The sequence below is a fragment of the Arachis stenosperma genome, chromosome 8, assembly GCF_014773155.1.
Source record: "Arachis stenosperma cultivar V10309 chromosome 8, arast.V10309.gnm1.PFL2, whole genome shotgun sequence".
Lineage (NCBI taxonomy): Eukaryota > Viridiplantae > Streptophyta > Magnoliopsida > Fabales > Fabaceae > Arachis > Arachis stenosperma.
In genome coordinates this window covers 46,480,764-46,495,592 of record NC_080384.1, presented here as the reverse complement: position 1 = coordinate 46,495,592, position 14,829 = coordinate 46,480,764, and the positions used below count along the sequence as shown (strand labels likewise).

At 30.4% G+C, this 14,829-nt stretch overlaps 1 protein-coding gene across 1 annotated transcript; it reads left to right on the top strand.

Annotated features, from left to right (window-relative positions):
* Nucleotides 1-11,462: 11,462 nt before the first annotated feature.
* On the top strand, nucleotides 11,463-14,829 carry LOC130946071 (uncharacterized). Its single transcript, XM_057874756.1, has 5 exons — nucleotides 11,463-12,152; nucleotides 12,249-12,775; nucleotides 12,849-12,963; nucleotides 13,017-13,277; nucleotides 14,728-14,829. The coding sequence occupies exons 1-5, from the start codon at nucleotides 11,463-11,465 to the stop codon at nucleotides 14,827-14,829; spliced, it is 1,695 nt and encodes a 564-aa protein (XP_057730739.1).

The following is a 14,829-nucleotide window of genomic DNA, read 5'->3' as shown; positions in this document are numbered from 1 at the left end:
TTACTATGATATTCTTTTTATTATGGTATTCTTTCTACTTGTTCTACGTTCTTGAAAAATTATTGTTCTAAAAGCCAATTGTGTGATTGTATAATGTTTGATGTTTCCTAGATAATCTAAGACCTAGGTGGAACTCAATTATTTTTGTTGTCTATTTCAAATATTAAATTAGACAGTGATGACAGAATTATATATATATATATATATTTAGCTGCGATTAAAAAGAATTTTTGTCCTTTTCATAGTTAATCTTTAAACGCTTCTTATTGAATACTACACTTCTTGACAATTTTTTTTAGTTAAGAGTAATGCTCAGAAATTAATATTTTTTTTAATATTAACCAATTTTTTTAAAAATTATTTTATTTATTGTAAATTTTGAACTCTAAATCATAAATTCTTAATCTTAAATTTTAAATTATAAACGTAAACTTTAAAATTGACTAATGTAGACTAACTAAAATTTAGTTTATTATATTTTCTATTTTTGTTATATTTTAATGGTTGATATTTAAAAGAATAACTTGCTAATCAAGTTAACCATACATACATATACATATATATATATATATATATATATATATATATATATATATATATATATATAAATTTTTAAATATGTGTAACATATTTTTACAAAAATAAAAACTAAAAAAATAAAGTCCATAATCTATTTATTTTATTTATTATCTCTAATAGCAAGTTATTATAAAACAAAAAACCTGCACTTATTTACTTGGAGCGCACTAGCATTCGTTTTATCTTAATAAGCTTAATTTTGACCTTCAATTAGTGATTCTATGCGTAAAAGAAGATAACTATATTGGTATGTTTTTCAACTTGATTGAGAGAATCATACTTCTAATAAAAATGATGATTTTTTATATAAGAATTCAATATAATTTTAACTTTTTGAACATGAGAAACGCAAGGGCTTTACACAAATCTAGAAAATAGATCCATTTGACATGAAAAATGTTACCTTGTGTAAAGTTCGTGAAAATCATGTGTTCCAAAAAGTAGATAGGCACCACTCATTTGCAAAAAGAGATTATGATCCTTCAAATACATGCAAGAAAGAAAGATTTCAGGCGACTAGGATTTAAAAGCAGAAGTAGAAGCAAAATTAAGGATTTAAGCAGAAAATTTATTTTGTATTTCAAAAGTATTTTTTTTATCAAAGTTAGAAGTAATTAAATTATTTGGATATGACAAATATAGAAATACTTTTTTTTTAAGAAATTAAATCAAAGGTTATACTTATATTTCGATTAAAAAGTATATATTATATAATTTTTTTAAATAGCTAATTATTTAAAATTTTTCCAATTTAATATTACATGACAGAATAATTTATTTGTGTAAACAAACAATAGGAAATAAAATTAACAATTTTACATATTAAATATTTTAGTGACAAACTAATAATGCTACTATTTTAAAATAATATTAATATTCAATATTAAATACAAATATTTTTAATAAAATACAAAAATTTAATTTAAGCTAAGATAATTTTTGATAGTGCATGTTGTCTATATATACTACTAGTGTATAGTAATTAATTATTTAATTTATTAGATATGTATTATAACTAAAAATTGTGGTTAGTCTATATATACTACTAGGGTTTCGTAGCCTTGCAACGGAACTCATAGCTATTTGACATGGTTTGCTCATGTCCAGTGGCGAATTTAAAAAATTTTAACAGTAGAGATAAAATATATAACATAATAATAATAACTTTTATAATAAAAATATTATATATATATAAAAATAAGTTATTAAATTATTTATTTATTATTATATATTTATATATAAATATATATTATTTAATTATTTTTAATATGTATTTTATATTTTAATATATATTTTATACGAATAATTATTTTTTATGTATATATAAAATAATTATTATTATATTAATATTTTATTATTATAACATATGATTAGTCTTCAAATATATAATTTATAAATTAAAACACTAAAATAGTAATTTAAATAATAATATATAATTTAAAATTTTATTTTTTAGGTTTTATATTTTAAAAAAATTGAGTAATTTTTTTTATAAAAACAATCAAAATGTCTCTCTTTTTATATATATATCACTAAATAGTTATTTAAAAATTTACTTCTCATATAATTAGAAGTCAACTCTTACTAATATTTATAATTAAAAAAATTCTTTTAATTACTGTAGTTACTATTATGAAAAAATTAAAACTAATTTTAAATCTTATTTAAATTAAAAATTGATTATTTCAATAAATATGTAATGTGAAATTTTTATATTGACTATTAAATACTAAAAATTGAATAAAAAATTAATGTAAAATTAAATTTAATAATTTAATAAAATAAATAAATATTATTAGTATATGCTATTTAAAAAAAATTTTAAATTATAGCGAGAATAAATACCTCCCATAACTTACAGATCCGTCTCTGCTCATGGCATGGTAATTTAAGTACAGAAAGATGAAATGTAAAATAGAAGGTTCAGGAGTTCTTGTATTGATTTTTCAGCAAAAATTGCTTTTCTTTTTATTGACTTGCTTTTATTTATTTATTTATTGAGATTCTACATTTGTTCTCATGACCAGTCTTCTGCTCAATTCCAAATTTCAAAGGGTGTTTTTCATTCTAGAACTTAGTTAATTATTTGTGGCAATAAAAATTGTTGAGCCTATTCTGTATTTTTTTTTAAATCATGTTATATTGTATAGCAAATGGCAATACGCTCTCTAGAAAGTAAAAAGTATAGCATTCTTTGATTTCTAACCTATAAATTTTAAATATTAAATCTAAAATAGTAAACTTTAAAGTTTAAATTTTAAATTTTAAATTTTAAATATGAACTATTGAAAGAGTAAACTATTAAAAATATATTTAAATAATTTGTCGCTGACAAAATATATTCAAATTTTGTTATTAACAAAAATATTTTTAAATAATTTAAAAATGCGACAAAAATACATAATATTAAATATGTATTCTCAAAAAATATTTTAGAGATTGAATTTTATTGTGATATTTTGTAAGTATGATTAAAAAAAAGAAATATTTTTATCTTTAAAATTTGGTGATTTTTCGCTAAGTATATATTTTTTGTGTTTTTTTGTCAACAAACAATGATACTTTTAAAAAAATTACAAAAGATATATAGTTAGCAAAAAATCACTAAATTTTAAGAATAAAAAATATCTCAATTTTCTAATTATACTTACAAAAAACTGTATCAAAATTCAAGTTCTAAAGTAATTTTTTATAAATACATATTTAATATTGAATATTTTTATCGTGTTTTTAAATTATTTGAGGGATAACAAAATCTTGGTGGGGCTGGCAATGGGTAGGGTAGGGTTTAGACTCTACCCTAACCCTACACGCGGATTGAAAACTTTTTTAAAACTCTACCCTACCCTATCCTACCCTATCTGTGAGTTGAGAATCTCTCAACCCTAACCCTACCCGCACCCTAAAGTTCTAAACCCTATCCTACCCAACCCTACCCGCAGAAACAAAAAAATCAAATAAATATAAAATTCAACAATTTCAAATTTCATACATATTAATAAAATAGAAAATAAAAAACTAAGTTTAAATTAAAATTAAAAACAATAAAATCTTAAAGAAATCCAACATAAAATTACAAATAATAAGGACTTTTTTACCTAAATGCGCATGTGAAACACTTTAATTCCCAAAATGCGCATGGATTGAAATCTTTCTGAAAATGCACAGCTCCATTTCTTGGCCGACGTCTGCGAAATGGATTTTCATATCATTTCAAGCCAGGTGCCCACAAAATGGGCCAACCATATCAGGTGCAGCTCCCACGAAATGGCTACCCCCATTTTCTTGGTGGCAGTAGCGAAATGGAAGAAACAACTCAAGGGCACCAGGCGCAAAATGGGGGTACTGCGGAGGTGAAGACACTCCCATATTCACTCTATGGTATAGTCATAATTTGATGTAGAAAAGTGGATATTATTGCCCTTATATTGAAAAAGATTTTGTTTAAAATGTTATCTCTAGGTTACTTGTGTTTGTGTGTGTTGCAGAATTATTTGGACAGTTGACCATAATTATCTGGATGTACTTAGGAGTAAGAATTTTCTGATTATGTGTTGGTTTGAATTAGCTTATTTGAGTTAAAAAAGTATTTTTTATAAAAAAAATAAAATACTTTAAGTTTTAAACACATTTTGATACATCTTTTAAGAATAAGTATTTTTATTAAAAAAGTAAATTATTTGCTTTTTCCTAAAAGCCAGTAATACCTTGTTTAAAAAAAAAAAAGAAACAAAAGACGTTTTTAATATTTGAAAACTCTTTTTAAAAAGTCTACCCAAATGTAAAATAACTTTTATCTATAAAAAATTATTTTTTTTAAAAAAGATAAAAGAATAAATACTTTTTTTCAAAAGCCAATTCAAACTAGTCCTATGATAATTTTTTTGCAGGTCAATTGTATGATTTAGTTGTTGTTCATTATTATAGTCTCTCTATATGTAAGATGACATTTCTTGAGGTTTGTAGGTGAACATGAACTATTGATCTGATATTATGCCACTGCTTTCTTATAAAATTGTTTTATGGGATATCATCGTAGGCAGACAATCCATAAGAACTCAGAAAAGCTACTTTAAAATATTGTAATTTTGATGCTAATGAGCTTCCAGTTTATTACCTCTTATAGAAGTGACACATTTTTCTTATTATCATGGTAGAAGAGATTTTGGGTTCATTCATATAATTGCATTTTATATTTGCTAGTTCATGCACTTTCACTTAGTGAAATTCTTGCAACCTTACAACCAAAGGTTATTCCTTCTACTTGTATAGTTTCGGATAAGCTGCTTAACTTTTATGCTGCTATATGTTTTGTGGGTATTGTTGATTCATATTACTTACCATTCAAGGGCAGCAAAATTAATTAAGATATAGTTGAAAATCTAAGGTAGATAATATATTGTTGACAAATTTGATAATAACATTTAGTGCACAAAGAATGCTTTTTCAATTAGGTACTTTGTATTGGATTCAATTTATGTTCTTATTAGCAACTAAGTATTAACATTGTACAATATTAAGCTGACAAACAATCAGTGCCCCCATTTCGCGTCTGGTGCCCCTGAGTTGTTTCTTCCATTTTGCTACTGCCACCAAGAAAATGGGGGTAGCCATTTCGTGGGAGCTGCATCTGATATGGTTGGCCTATTTTGTAGGCACCTGGCTTGAAATGATATGGAAATTCATTTCGCGGACGCCGGCCAAGAAATGGAGCTGCGCATTAAGATTTCAATCCATGCACATTTAGGTAAAAAAGCCAATAATATGATCATCAACTAGCTTAGTAATTATTTCAAATTTTTATAAGAAGAAGATTGTGAGTACAAGACTCACTTTCTTCACTACATACATAACTTTTACATATATATTATATAATATATTAAGGATGCTGATAGGGTAGGTTAGTGTATATCCTAAATCCGTAACTTTTCCTACTCGCAGACAAATTTGCACCCTACCCTACCCTATCCGAACGGGTTGGTCCGGGTTGGATACCCGTGGGTAGGATATATATTGTCAGCCCTAAATTTTGGTACATTTTTATCAATGACAAAATTATTCAAGTGTATTTTTTGTAGTTTATCCTAAATATAATAAATAGAATTTTTTTTTTGATACCTAAACAATGAAAAAGAAAAAGTATGGAGAAGTAAGTTTCTCCTAGTGGGCAATTGTGTCTAACTCATCCCAAGGATAAAGCCACTTCACTTGAGAAAGACTATCCCTAGCAGCTAGCTTCGCCATAAGATTTATGGCATTTGTAGTGCGTTGAATAAGCGTTATATTTGCAATCCATAACCAAAGCCAATTATCTGTAACCATGCTAGTTGATCTTCCTCCTCACCAACTCATCATACCCATTTCTTGGATGAATTCGATTTTCAGAACCATCCAGCTTCCTCATCTAACTGCCTATTTAGATCAAAACTTTTCAAATGCCATTTTCCATTGTTCCAAATATCACCCGAAGAGAAAGAAGAGTATGATATAAGAGATAAAGCCGCCCTGCTCTGTTTAAAAGTCTCCCCTTTCAATCCATAAGTCTACTCTTCACCTTTTTCAAAATACTCATACAAGATGTCCGAAACATTATTAGGTGACCTAAGTTGACACCAAAAAAATTTGAGTAAAGCGGATATGAGACATCTCAAAGAGAACTTTCCTTCTCTAGTCACCTTCATCCTAAAAGCTTTATAAAACATAGAGTTAATGACCAACTGTGCTTGCCTCTTACTAGCTTTACAAAATAGTAATAAATCGTATACAAACATCAGCTGCAAGACTCAAGAATAAATAACTTAGTGATCAATGTTACTTAATTAATAAATAATACAGTATTTTTAATTAGTAAAGCATTTAAGAATAAACCTGTATTGGTTGATGTAATTTTTTTCCTATTAGATTTTTATCCCAAATCTCCGCCGGATTTTTGTCTAGAGAATTTTCGATCGAGCATAAGTTACATAGGCTAAGTGTTCATGTTGTCTACACCATTTCGGTAGAACAATGTATTATATTGGGTTAAGTACGGTTTTGGTCCATAAGATATAGGTCGAAAATTTTTTTCGTTTTTAACCTTTTTTTTGCATACAAAATTGTCCCCAAGGTTTAACTTAGTTTTAAAATCATCCTTATCTTAGGGATCAAAATCGTACAAAAGTGGCGGCAGAAGTGGAAGTAAAGGTAGATCGTGGACAACTTCTTCTTCCTTTCCCATTCTCTTTCTTCCCTTCGTCTCTCTTCATAGGAGCAAAAATACTCTTTTTGTCTTATTTTTTTATTTTATAATTTTTGTTATGGGTAATTTGGTCTAAAATTATAATATTTGAGTAAAAATAACGATTTTAAAATTTGGTTTAAATTTTAGGGACAATTTTGTATGTAAAAAAAAGTTAAAGATGAAAAAAATATTCAACCTATATTTTAGAAACCAAAATCGTACTTAACCCTATTATATTCACACGTATTATTTATTTTTTATGAAAGTATAAAATTTTACCGTTAGTTAATTGTCAATAATTATGTTCATCACTAACGATATACAGGAGATAGATAGCCTAGAGTTTTCTATGGAGAGTCCAGCTTTGAAAAAATGTATAGTCGTAGATAATAATGTAACATATGATAGCTCTCACTCTTGTTAGGTCTATTAGAAACAATAAGTTAGGCACATTATAGGAGAAATCCGTGCATAATGATGCATGTCTTTCAACTAGCTGGATTCTAATCATCTCATAGTGGCAATGTTGGAGAGACCAGGGTGTGGACGGTTTATTTTATGAATTTAATTAGGGAGCTAACTATTTTTTTATTAAAATTAACGAAGTTTTTTTAAATGATTATCTTTTTCTAAATTTTAAATCCTAACTTTAAATTTTTAAAAAATGCGGATTAAAAAAGTATTTTAGAATAAAAAATGAATTAATGTTGAATAATAAAAGTCGGTTATATATATATATATGTCTCTCAGCTGTCGCATGTTTGTAATGTCACTTTCTTGTGTATTAACAAAATCAACCAAACCGAAATCATGGCCTAAAACCATTGTCGTGCAACTGTATTTCACTTCATTAATAGCAGAAGCATCAATTACAAACATAAAGAGGTCCTTTGCGTTCTTGAACTACAAAGTGGTGGCATATCACATGCTTCATAACTCACGTATAAATAAATGAAAAATGTTACAAGAGAAATACCAACATACATATGTTCATGTTCATGTATAGATTAACATCCAATACATTTTGATTGGGACATAGAAATTACATTTTTTTCCCTCTAGATTAAATTAAAATATACTTTTTTTATGACTCAGGATTTTTTTCTACTATAAAATTAAAAAATTATTATTTTCTTAAAAGATTATTCGAACTTTAATTTTCGGAATTCATTTTTTCTTTTTGCATTTTAGTCAAATTTGTCGGACCTCCGTGCGAACTTCAATATATTAATAAGATTCGCTATACCCCAACAAACTCTACGTTCATTTTATATAGATTTCATCCTATCCCTGGAAAACTTCACATTGAGTTTGCCGAAATATAAAAAATCGTGGAATACCACTTGTTTCCAAACTGTTGACCAATCTCAAACTCATTCGTTGGATCTTTTTTGGGGACTCCATGACTGAATAAACAATCTGAAACCATTGCTTCGAGATTCAAAGTGAAAAAGTGATCCAGCCGGTCATATGGTCGAGAAATAGTAGGCTGTGTTAGTGTGATTTGTGTGTCACCATAGTAGTTCATCTCTTCCGCCTCACCATCACCAGGAATTTCCATTGGTTCATCCTCAAATGATCGAAATTAACTTGATAAGGATCGATCCTCAGATGTTGAAAGTCACGAGGGTTCTGCTATCATGTATTGGTTCGTCTGACTGCTCCACTTAAAGGAAAATCATCAGCAGTATCCGCAAATGATCCTCGTCCACCGAACTTAACTAGGAAGACAAATAATTTTAACAAATGGACATTTGTCCATCGGTTTTGCCACACCCTTATAAAACGTATATTCTCGTAATCATATAACCGATACCTAATTCAAACAAAATAAAATATTATCAAAACCTAAACTATAATAAAAATAATACAAAATAAACAATCACAACTATAATCTATGATATACCTTTTGTAAAATAAAAAGTTATCTACTTCCGACAGATATCTGTAGTAAATTTTTTTCACTCTTTCCATATGTGTTGGCTAATGAAATGCAATATCAAATTTTTCAACGCTATTAGACTGTTTACTTTAAGTCCCATGTATGCAATCACTGGTTGAGCTAACCTAAATACGATAGAACCTTCCTTTTTATACACTATTTTACCATCATAATGAATAAATAACAATGAAATTTCAGACACTGTAGAGAGTAAATAAAGAGAACTACTCTATAGTAATATAGAAGTTTGCCGGGGTACAACGAACCCCATAAAATTCATGAAGTTTGCTAGGGGTAAGGCAAACTTGGCCAAAATGCCAAAAAAAAAATTGTATTTCGAAAATTAAAATTTTTTTAATTTTTTTTTGAGAAATAACATTTTTTTTAATTTATAATAAAAAAATCCTGATATTATATCATTATTTTATTCTACAATAGATTGTATTTTAGCGTGAAGCATGTTGACGTGGTGCATTATAGTGTCAGTTTATATAATTTTTTCTTTTCATCCATATTTAAAAAAGAATTATGTAATCAATCATACACAAATTAACATTTAATGATTATTTATATTAAAATTTGTCAATAATTTTAATATTTTATTTTATTTCTTTTTAGTAATTATTATTATGATTCTTATATTTCACTGAGTTAATCATTAAGAATCAATAATAATTATCATCGTTATATTTTAGCAGCAAACATGCTAACATGGGTATTCTAGTGCTAGTTTACTATGTTTTTTTCTCAACTATTTAAAAAAAAAGTATTATGTATTTAATTACGAGTAAATTTTTATAGTAGTCCTTAAAATTTACGTTATTATTCAATTTGGTCCCCTCAAATTCCAATTTTATTATATATAGTGGTCATCCAAATCGATTTTCCGTTCCATATAAATTATTCTAATATTTTATTTCATATCTTTTTAGTAATTATTATTATGATTCTTTTTTTATATTTCAGTGAGTCAATCAACAATAATCGATAATCAATAATTCTAATTCTACAATAAGTTACGTCGGACACTAAGTAAGTTGACGTAGCAGGTATCAGTTTAAATACATATCTCTTCTCAACTATTTTTCAAAAAAGTATGATATAATCAATCATATGCAACTTAACAAGATTAATTATGTTGAGATTTGTTAACAATTATAATATTATATTTTATTTTTTTTTAGTAATTATCATAATTTTTTTATATTTTAGAATAAATTACATCAATAAATAAATTAAGAGTCAATATTACACAAATATCCTAAAGTAAATTGTGTTACATACTTGTTTCATTTGTAATTCTATGTAAATCAAATCAATTAAATTCGATTTATACCTTTTCAACGTAAATCAAATCAGCTAGATTCGATTTAGTATGTATATGCTGTACCAATAGTAAATTGAATCAATTAGATTCAATTTAAATCAAATCCAATTGATTCGATTTATTACTGTACAGTACAACATACATAGTAAATAGAATCAACTTGATAATTTAATATTTTAATTGAAATATTATTTTAATTATTTCTCAAATTATATATTATATAATTATAGTTAGTCTTTTTATATTGTATAATAATATGTTACTTCTGACTCTGAAGAAATCTAAGTTTTAACTCAAATGCTACATTGAAGGGCTATACTTTATAATTTTGTCAACATTAAAATTTCGATAATGATTTTTTAGATGCCAATGAGTCAAAGGATAATTTTTAATTAATATTTAGAAATCGTTTATTATTTCGTTTTAAATTCATAAGTTTATAAAAATGTAGATTTTTTGAAATTTGAACTAAAACACAAATTAAATTTCTATTCTTATTCATTTTGATTTTTTTTTTGATATTTTATTTGAATTCAAATAAGAGTATTTCCTTATTGATATTTATGTTTTAAAGTTAATGAACTTTAAAGTATGATGTCAATACTATATATCAGTAAAAAATAGAATCAAACTGATGCGATTTACATGTATACGTTGTATCAATAGTAAATCGAATCAAGTATCGAATCTAATTAATTTGATTTACATTAAAAAAGTATAAATCGAACTTAATTTATGCGATTTACATAGAATTACAAATGCGACAGACATGTAACACAATTCAATTTAAGATATTTGTGTAATATTGACTCTCAGTCTATTTATCCATTAATTTATCCTATATTTTATATGAATCAATAATTCTAATATTTTTATTTTATACTTTTTTAAAAAGTATCATTATTTTTTTATATTTCTGTAATTGTTATATATAGTATTACGTTTTACTATTTATAAGCGTAAGTTTTAGAGCCAAATATGATGTGGCGTGTTAGTACCAATTTACATGTTGATGCTATTTTTAAAAAATATTTTATATTAAATAATTAGATTTATTAACATTTAGTGATTATTTATGGTAAAATTTGTTAATAATTATAAGGGTAATTTACCCATTTAAATAAACAGGAAACCAATATTATCATATTACACATTATGCAATTTGGATACCAAAATGCATTTTTTTTCTAAACTATGTAAACCGCGACAGGGGTATCGCGGTTTATAATATGAACGTAATCCGCTACAGGGGTGTTGCGGATTACGTTGGCGTTGAATAATCACATAAACCGCTACAGGGGTGTAGCGGTTTATGCTTTGTAAACTTTGCCTATAAATACCAAGTAAGATAGGGAGTGAGTTATTTGAATAGAGTCATTTTCACACTTTCACAAATGGATAGAGAGAAAAGCTTGATGGTTCTAGTCCACTGTTCTGGTAAAATTAAAAAAAGTAACAGGCATGGTGTTAAGTTCACGGATAAAGAACCGCTGAGCATTTTTATCCGTTCGACTGATACTTTGTCGGATTTGAAGAGGAACATATTGCAGAAGGCATGGTTAGTTGGGGCTAAGTCAGTGAAGAAGATGTTCTACAAGATTTCGATGGCGGTCGTGTCGAGTGGTGTGCAGTATGAAACATTTGTCATAGGGTCAGATGAAGACATGGGGGTGTTGTTTCATTGTCGGCCGAGTTTTTCGGAGGTGAGAATACAAGAGTTGTTTACCAAGTTGGAAGACCGAGTCGACAGTTTCGGGGCTTCAGCACCAAATCCTCAGTCGACGACGGTGGGGGATGCTTCTACTTCGATGCCTATCGTTGCACCTAGGTGTCTCCTATCTGCACCTCCACCTGTTCTAGCACCGGCAGAGAGGTCACCCAGTTTGATTACTGGTTTTGTTGGGAGTGGTGAGCCGGATCACTATGAGAACGCGATGCGGGACTATGATTCAGACGATGAGCCGGATCACATATCAGGGGATAGTGAAGACGAGACTCCAGTGCCCCTACCTGCACCTCAGAGGCCATCCAGTTCTGGGTCCCACCAACAACCGTCGTATTTCTCGACGCTCAATCTGGAATCAGTGAGCCAACAACCAGATGATCGACACACCTTCAGCTACCAAGGATTACATGAGGGCAATGCTTCTGCCGAATTTATGATTGGTTAATCTTTCCAGACTAAGGAAGAAGCTGTGATGAGTGTTAAGGATTATACCATTTGTCGTGGAGTTCATTATCGGGTTATGGAATCTGATCATCTGAAGTATGTTGGGAGATGCAAGGAGTTTGGAAATGGCTACAACTGGATCATCCGCGTGGCACTTCGGCAGCACAAGGGTAACTGGGAGGTTAGAAGGTACAACGGAGCCCACACATGCCTGGCCACATCGATATCGAGCGACCACCGACAGCTCGATTACCACGTCATTTGTGCGAGGATCTATCCATTGGTTAGGGCGGACACAACGGTTACGATAAAGGTGTTGCAAGAAGCTACTGAGTCAACCTATAGATTCAGGCCTAGCTACAAGAAGGTATGGAAGGTAAAGCAGAAGGCAGTTGTGCAGATTTACGGGGATTGGGAAGAGTCATATGTGAAGTTGCCCCGGTGGATCCTTGGGATGCAAGCAACAATGGACGGCAGCGTAGCTTTGTTGAAGACTTCTCCAGTGCGTGTTGGTTGTGAGGTTGATGAGTCCACATAGTACTTTCATCGACTTTTCTGGATGTTCCCTCCATGCGTTGAGGCTTTTAAACATTGCAAAGCCACTGATCAGCATTGACGGAACGCATCTATATGGGAAGTATGGCGGGACTTTGCTTCTGGCTATTGCGCAAGATGGAAACTCCAACATATTGCCAGTTGCGTTCGCACTTGTTGAGGGGGAGAATGTTGAGTCGTGGACTTTTTTTTATCCCACTTACGTCAACATGCGACCCCATAGGAAGGCATTCTAGTCATTTCTGATAGACCCAACGACATTAAGGCTGCACTAGAGGTACCGGACAGTGGTTGGAAACCGCCTCATGCATATCGAGCACATTGCATTCAACACATTGCAGCCAATTTTGCCCTCAGTTTCAAGGGTCAGGATGCGAGGCGGATGCTCGTGAATGCGGCGTATGCGAAGACTGAGGCTGAGTTTGACTATTGGTTTGATATTATGAGGACTGAAAATCTGGCCATGTGTGATTGGGCCAATCGAGTGTGTTAACTCTGTACTGAAGGGGACACGAAATATTCCGGTAACTGCACTTGTGAAATCCATATATGGGAGATTAGTAGAGCTTTTTGTCGTCCGAGGGCAGATAGGAGAAGCGCAGTTGGGATCAGGCTAATGATTTTGCCAGGCCCTGGTCAAGGTGATAGAGCACAACCTGAAAGATGAGAGGTGCTTCACGGTTACTCTGTTCGACAGACATTAGTCTGAGTAAACCGTGGCTGAGACAACTCCTACCGAGAATTTCTCGCTCGGGACGTATCGAGTTTCCCTCAGATATCGCACTTGTGACTGCGGGTACTTTTAAGCTCTCCATTACCCTTGCTGCCATGTGATTGCATGCTGTGCTCAGTCCCGTTTAGACTAGGCTACGTACATCCATGAGGTTTATACCATAAGTAAGGTGTTCAGCATATACCTGATGGGATTTTTGTCACCTATTCCAGAGGATCTCTGACCACCATACGCCGGTCCTACTATCATCCCTGATCCTAACATGAGATGTGCCAGAGAAGGGTGACCAAGGTCAACAAAAATCCGTAACACCATGGATGAGGCTGATACTAGTCGGCCGAAACGATGTGGGCTATGCAGACAAGCACACTCGCAAGAGTTGCCCTCAGCGAGGATCCGCCCCTAGTGCTGAGGCATAGTTGTCTTTAGGTCGTCAGGATTAAGTTGCATTTTTCTCTCCTTGTTTGTGTTCTTCTCTTGTTTTAGTCGTGTTTACTGTTAAGTGAAGTTGTATTTGTTTATCGATTCTCTATGTACTAATGATTCTCTCTGGTTCAAATTTTCTTGATAATTCTATGAGTACACAGGCTAATTTCAATTAAATCAAATCAACAACCTATGTTGCGCTATACAGGAGTTAAACTTTCATCCAAAAACTCATCCTCCATGAAAAATGACCTAAGTACGCACTAAAGCATAAACTGCTACACTCCTGTAGCGGTTTATGCACGTATCACAATCACACATAAACTGCAACACCCCTATAGCGGTTTATGTGATTATTCAACGCCAACGTAATCCGCGACACCGCTATAGCGGATTACGTTCATATTGTAAACCGCGATACCCCTGTCGCGGTTTACATAGTTTAGGAAAAAAATACATTTTGGTATCCAGATTGCATAATGTGTAATCTGGTAATATTGGTTTCCTGTTTATTTAAATGGGTAAATCGCAACACCATCCCCCTCTCTCCTCTCTCTCTCTCTCTCTCTCTTTCTTTCTCTCTCTATCTCTTACCTCTTGAACATTAACATAGTCTAGTCATTATCCTCTTCAAAATCACAAAAAAGAAACCGATCAAATCGAAGAATAGAATACGTATAAATTCAAAATAAAACTCTAATTCTTCAGAATCTTCTTCACCAAAAATCGTCAATTTCTCAATCCCAAATAACTATTTTTATTGCAAATAACACAGAACACTAATTCGATTCCAGAGGTAATGGGTGGAGAAGATGACGAAGATGCATTGCCAAGAGGAGAAGAAGAGGACAATGACGCCGAGAGAAGAAGAAGATGA

Bases quoted from the DNA above. Each gene is read 5' to 3' on its own strand.
- LOC130946071 (XM_057874756.1), top strand. From the start codon at position 11,463: ATGGATAGAGAGAAAAGCTTGATGGTTCTAGTCCACTGTTCTGGTAAA. The intron at 12,964-13,016 runs GTTGAGTCGTGG...GCGACCCCATAG, and splicing joins CACTTGTTGAGGGGGAGAAT to GAAGGCATTCTAGTCATTTC. The intron at 13,278-14,727 runs GTGTGTTAACTC...CAAATAACACAG, and splicing joins TGTGTGATTGGGCCAATCGA to AACACTAATTCGATTCCAGA.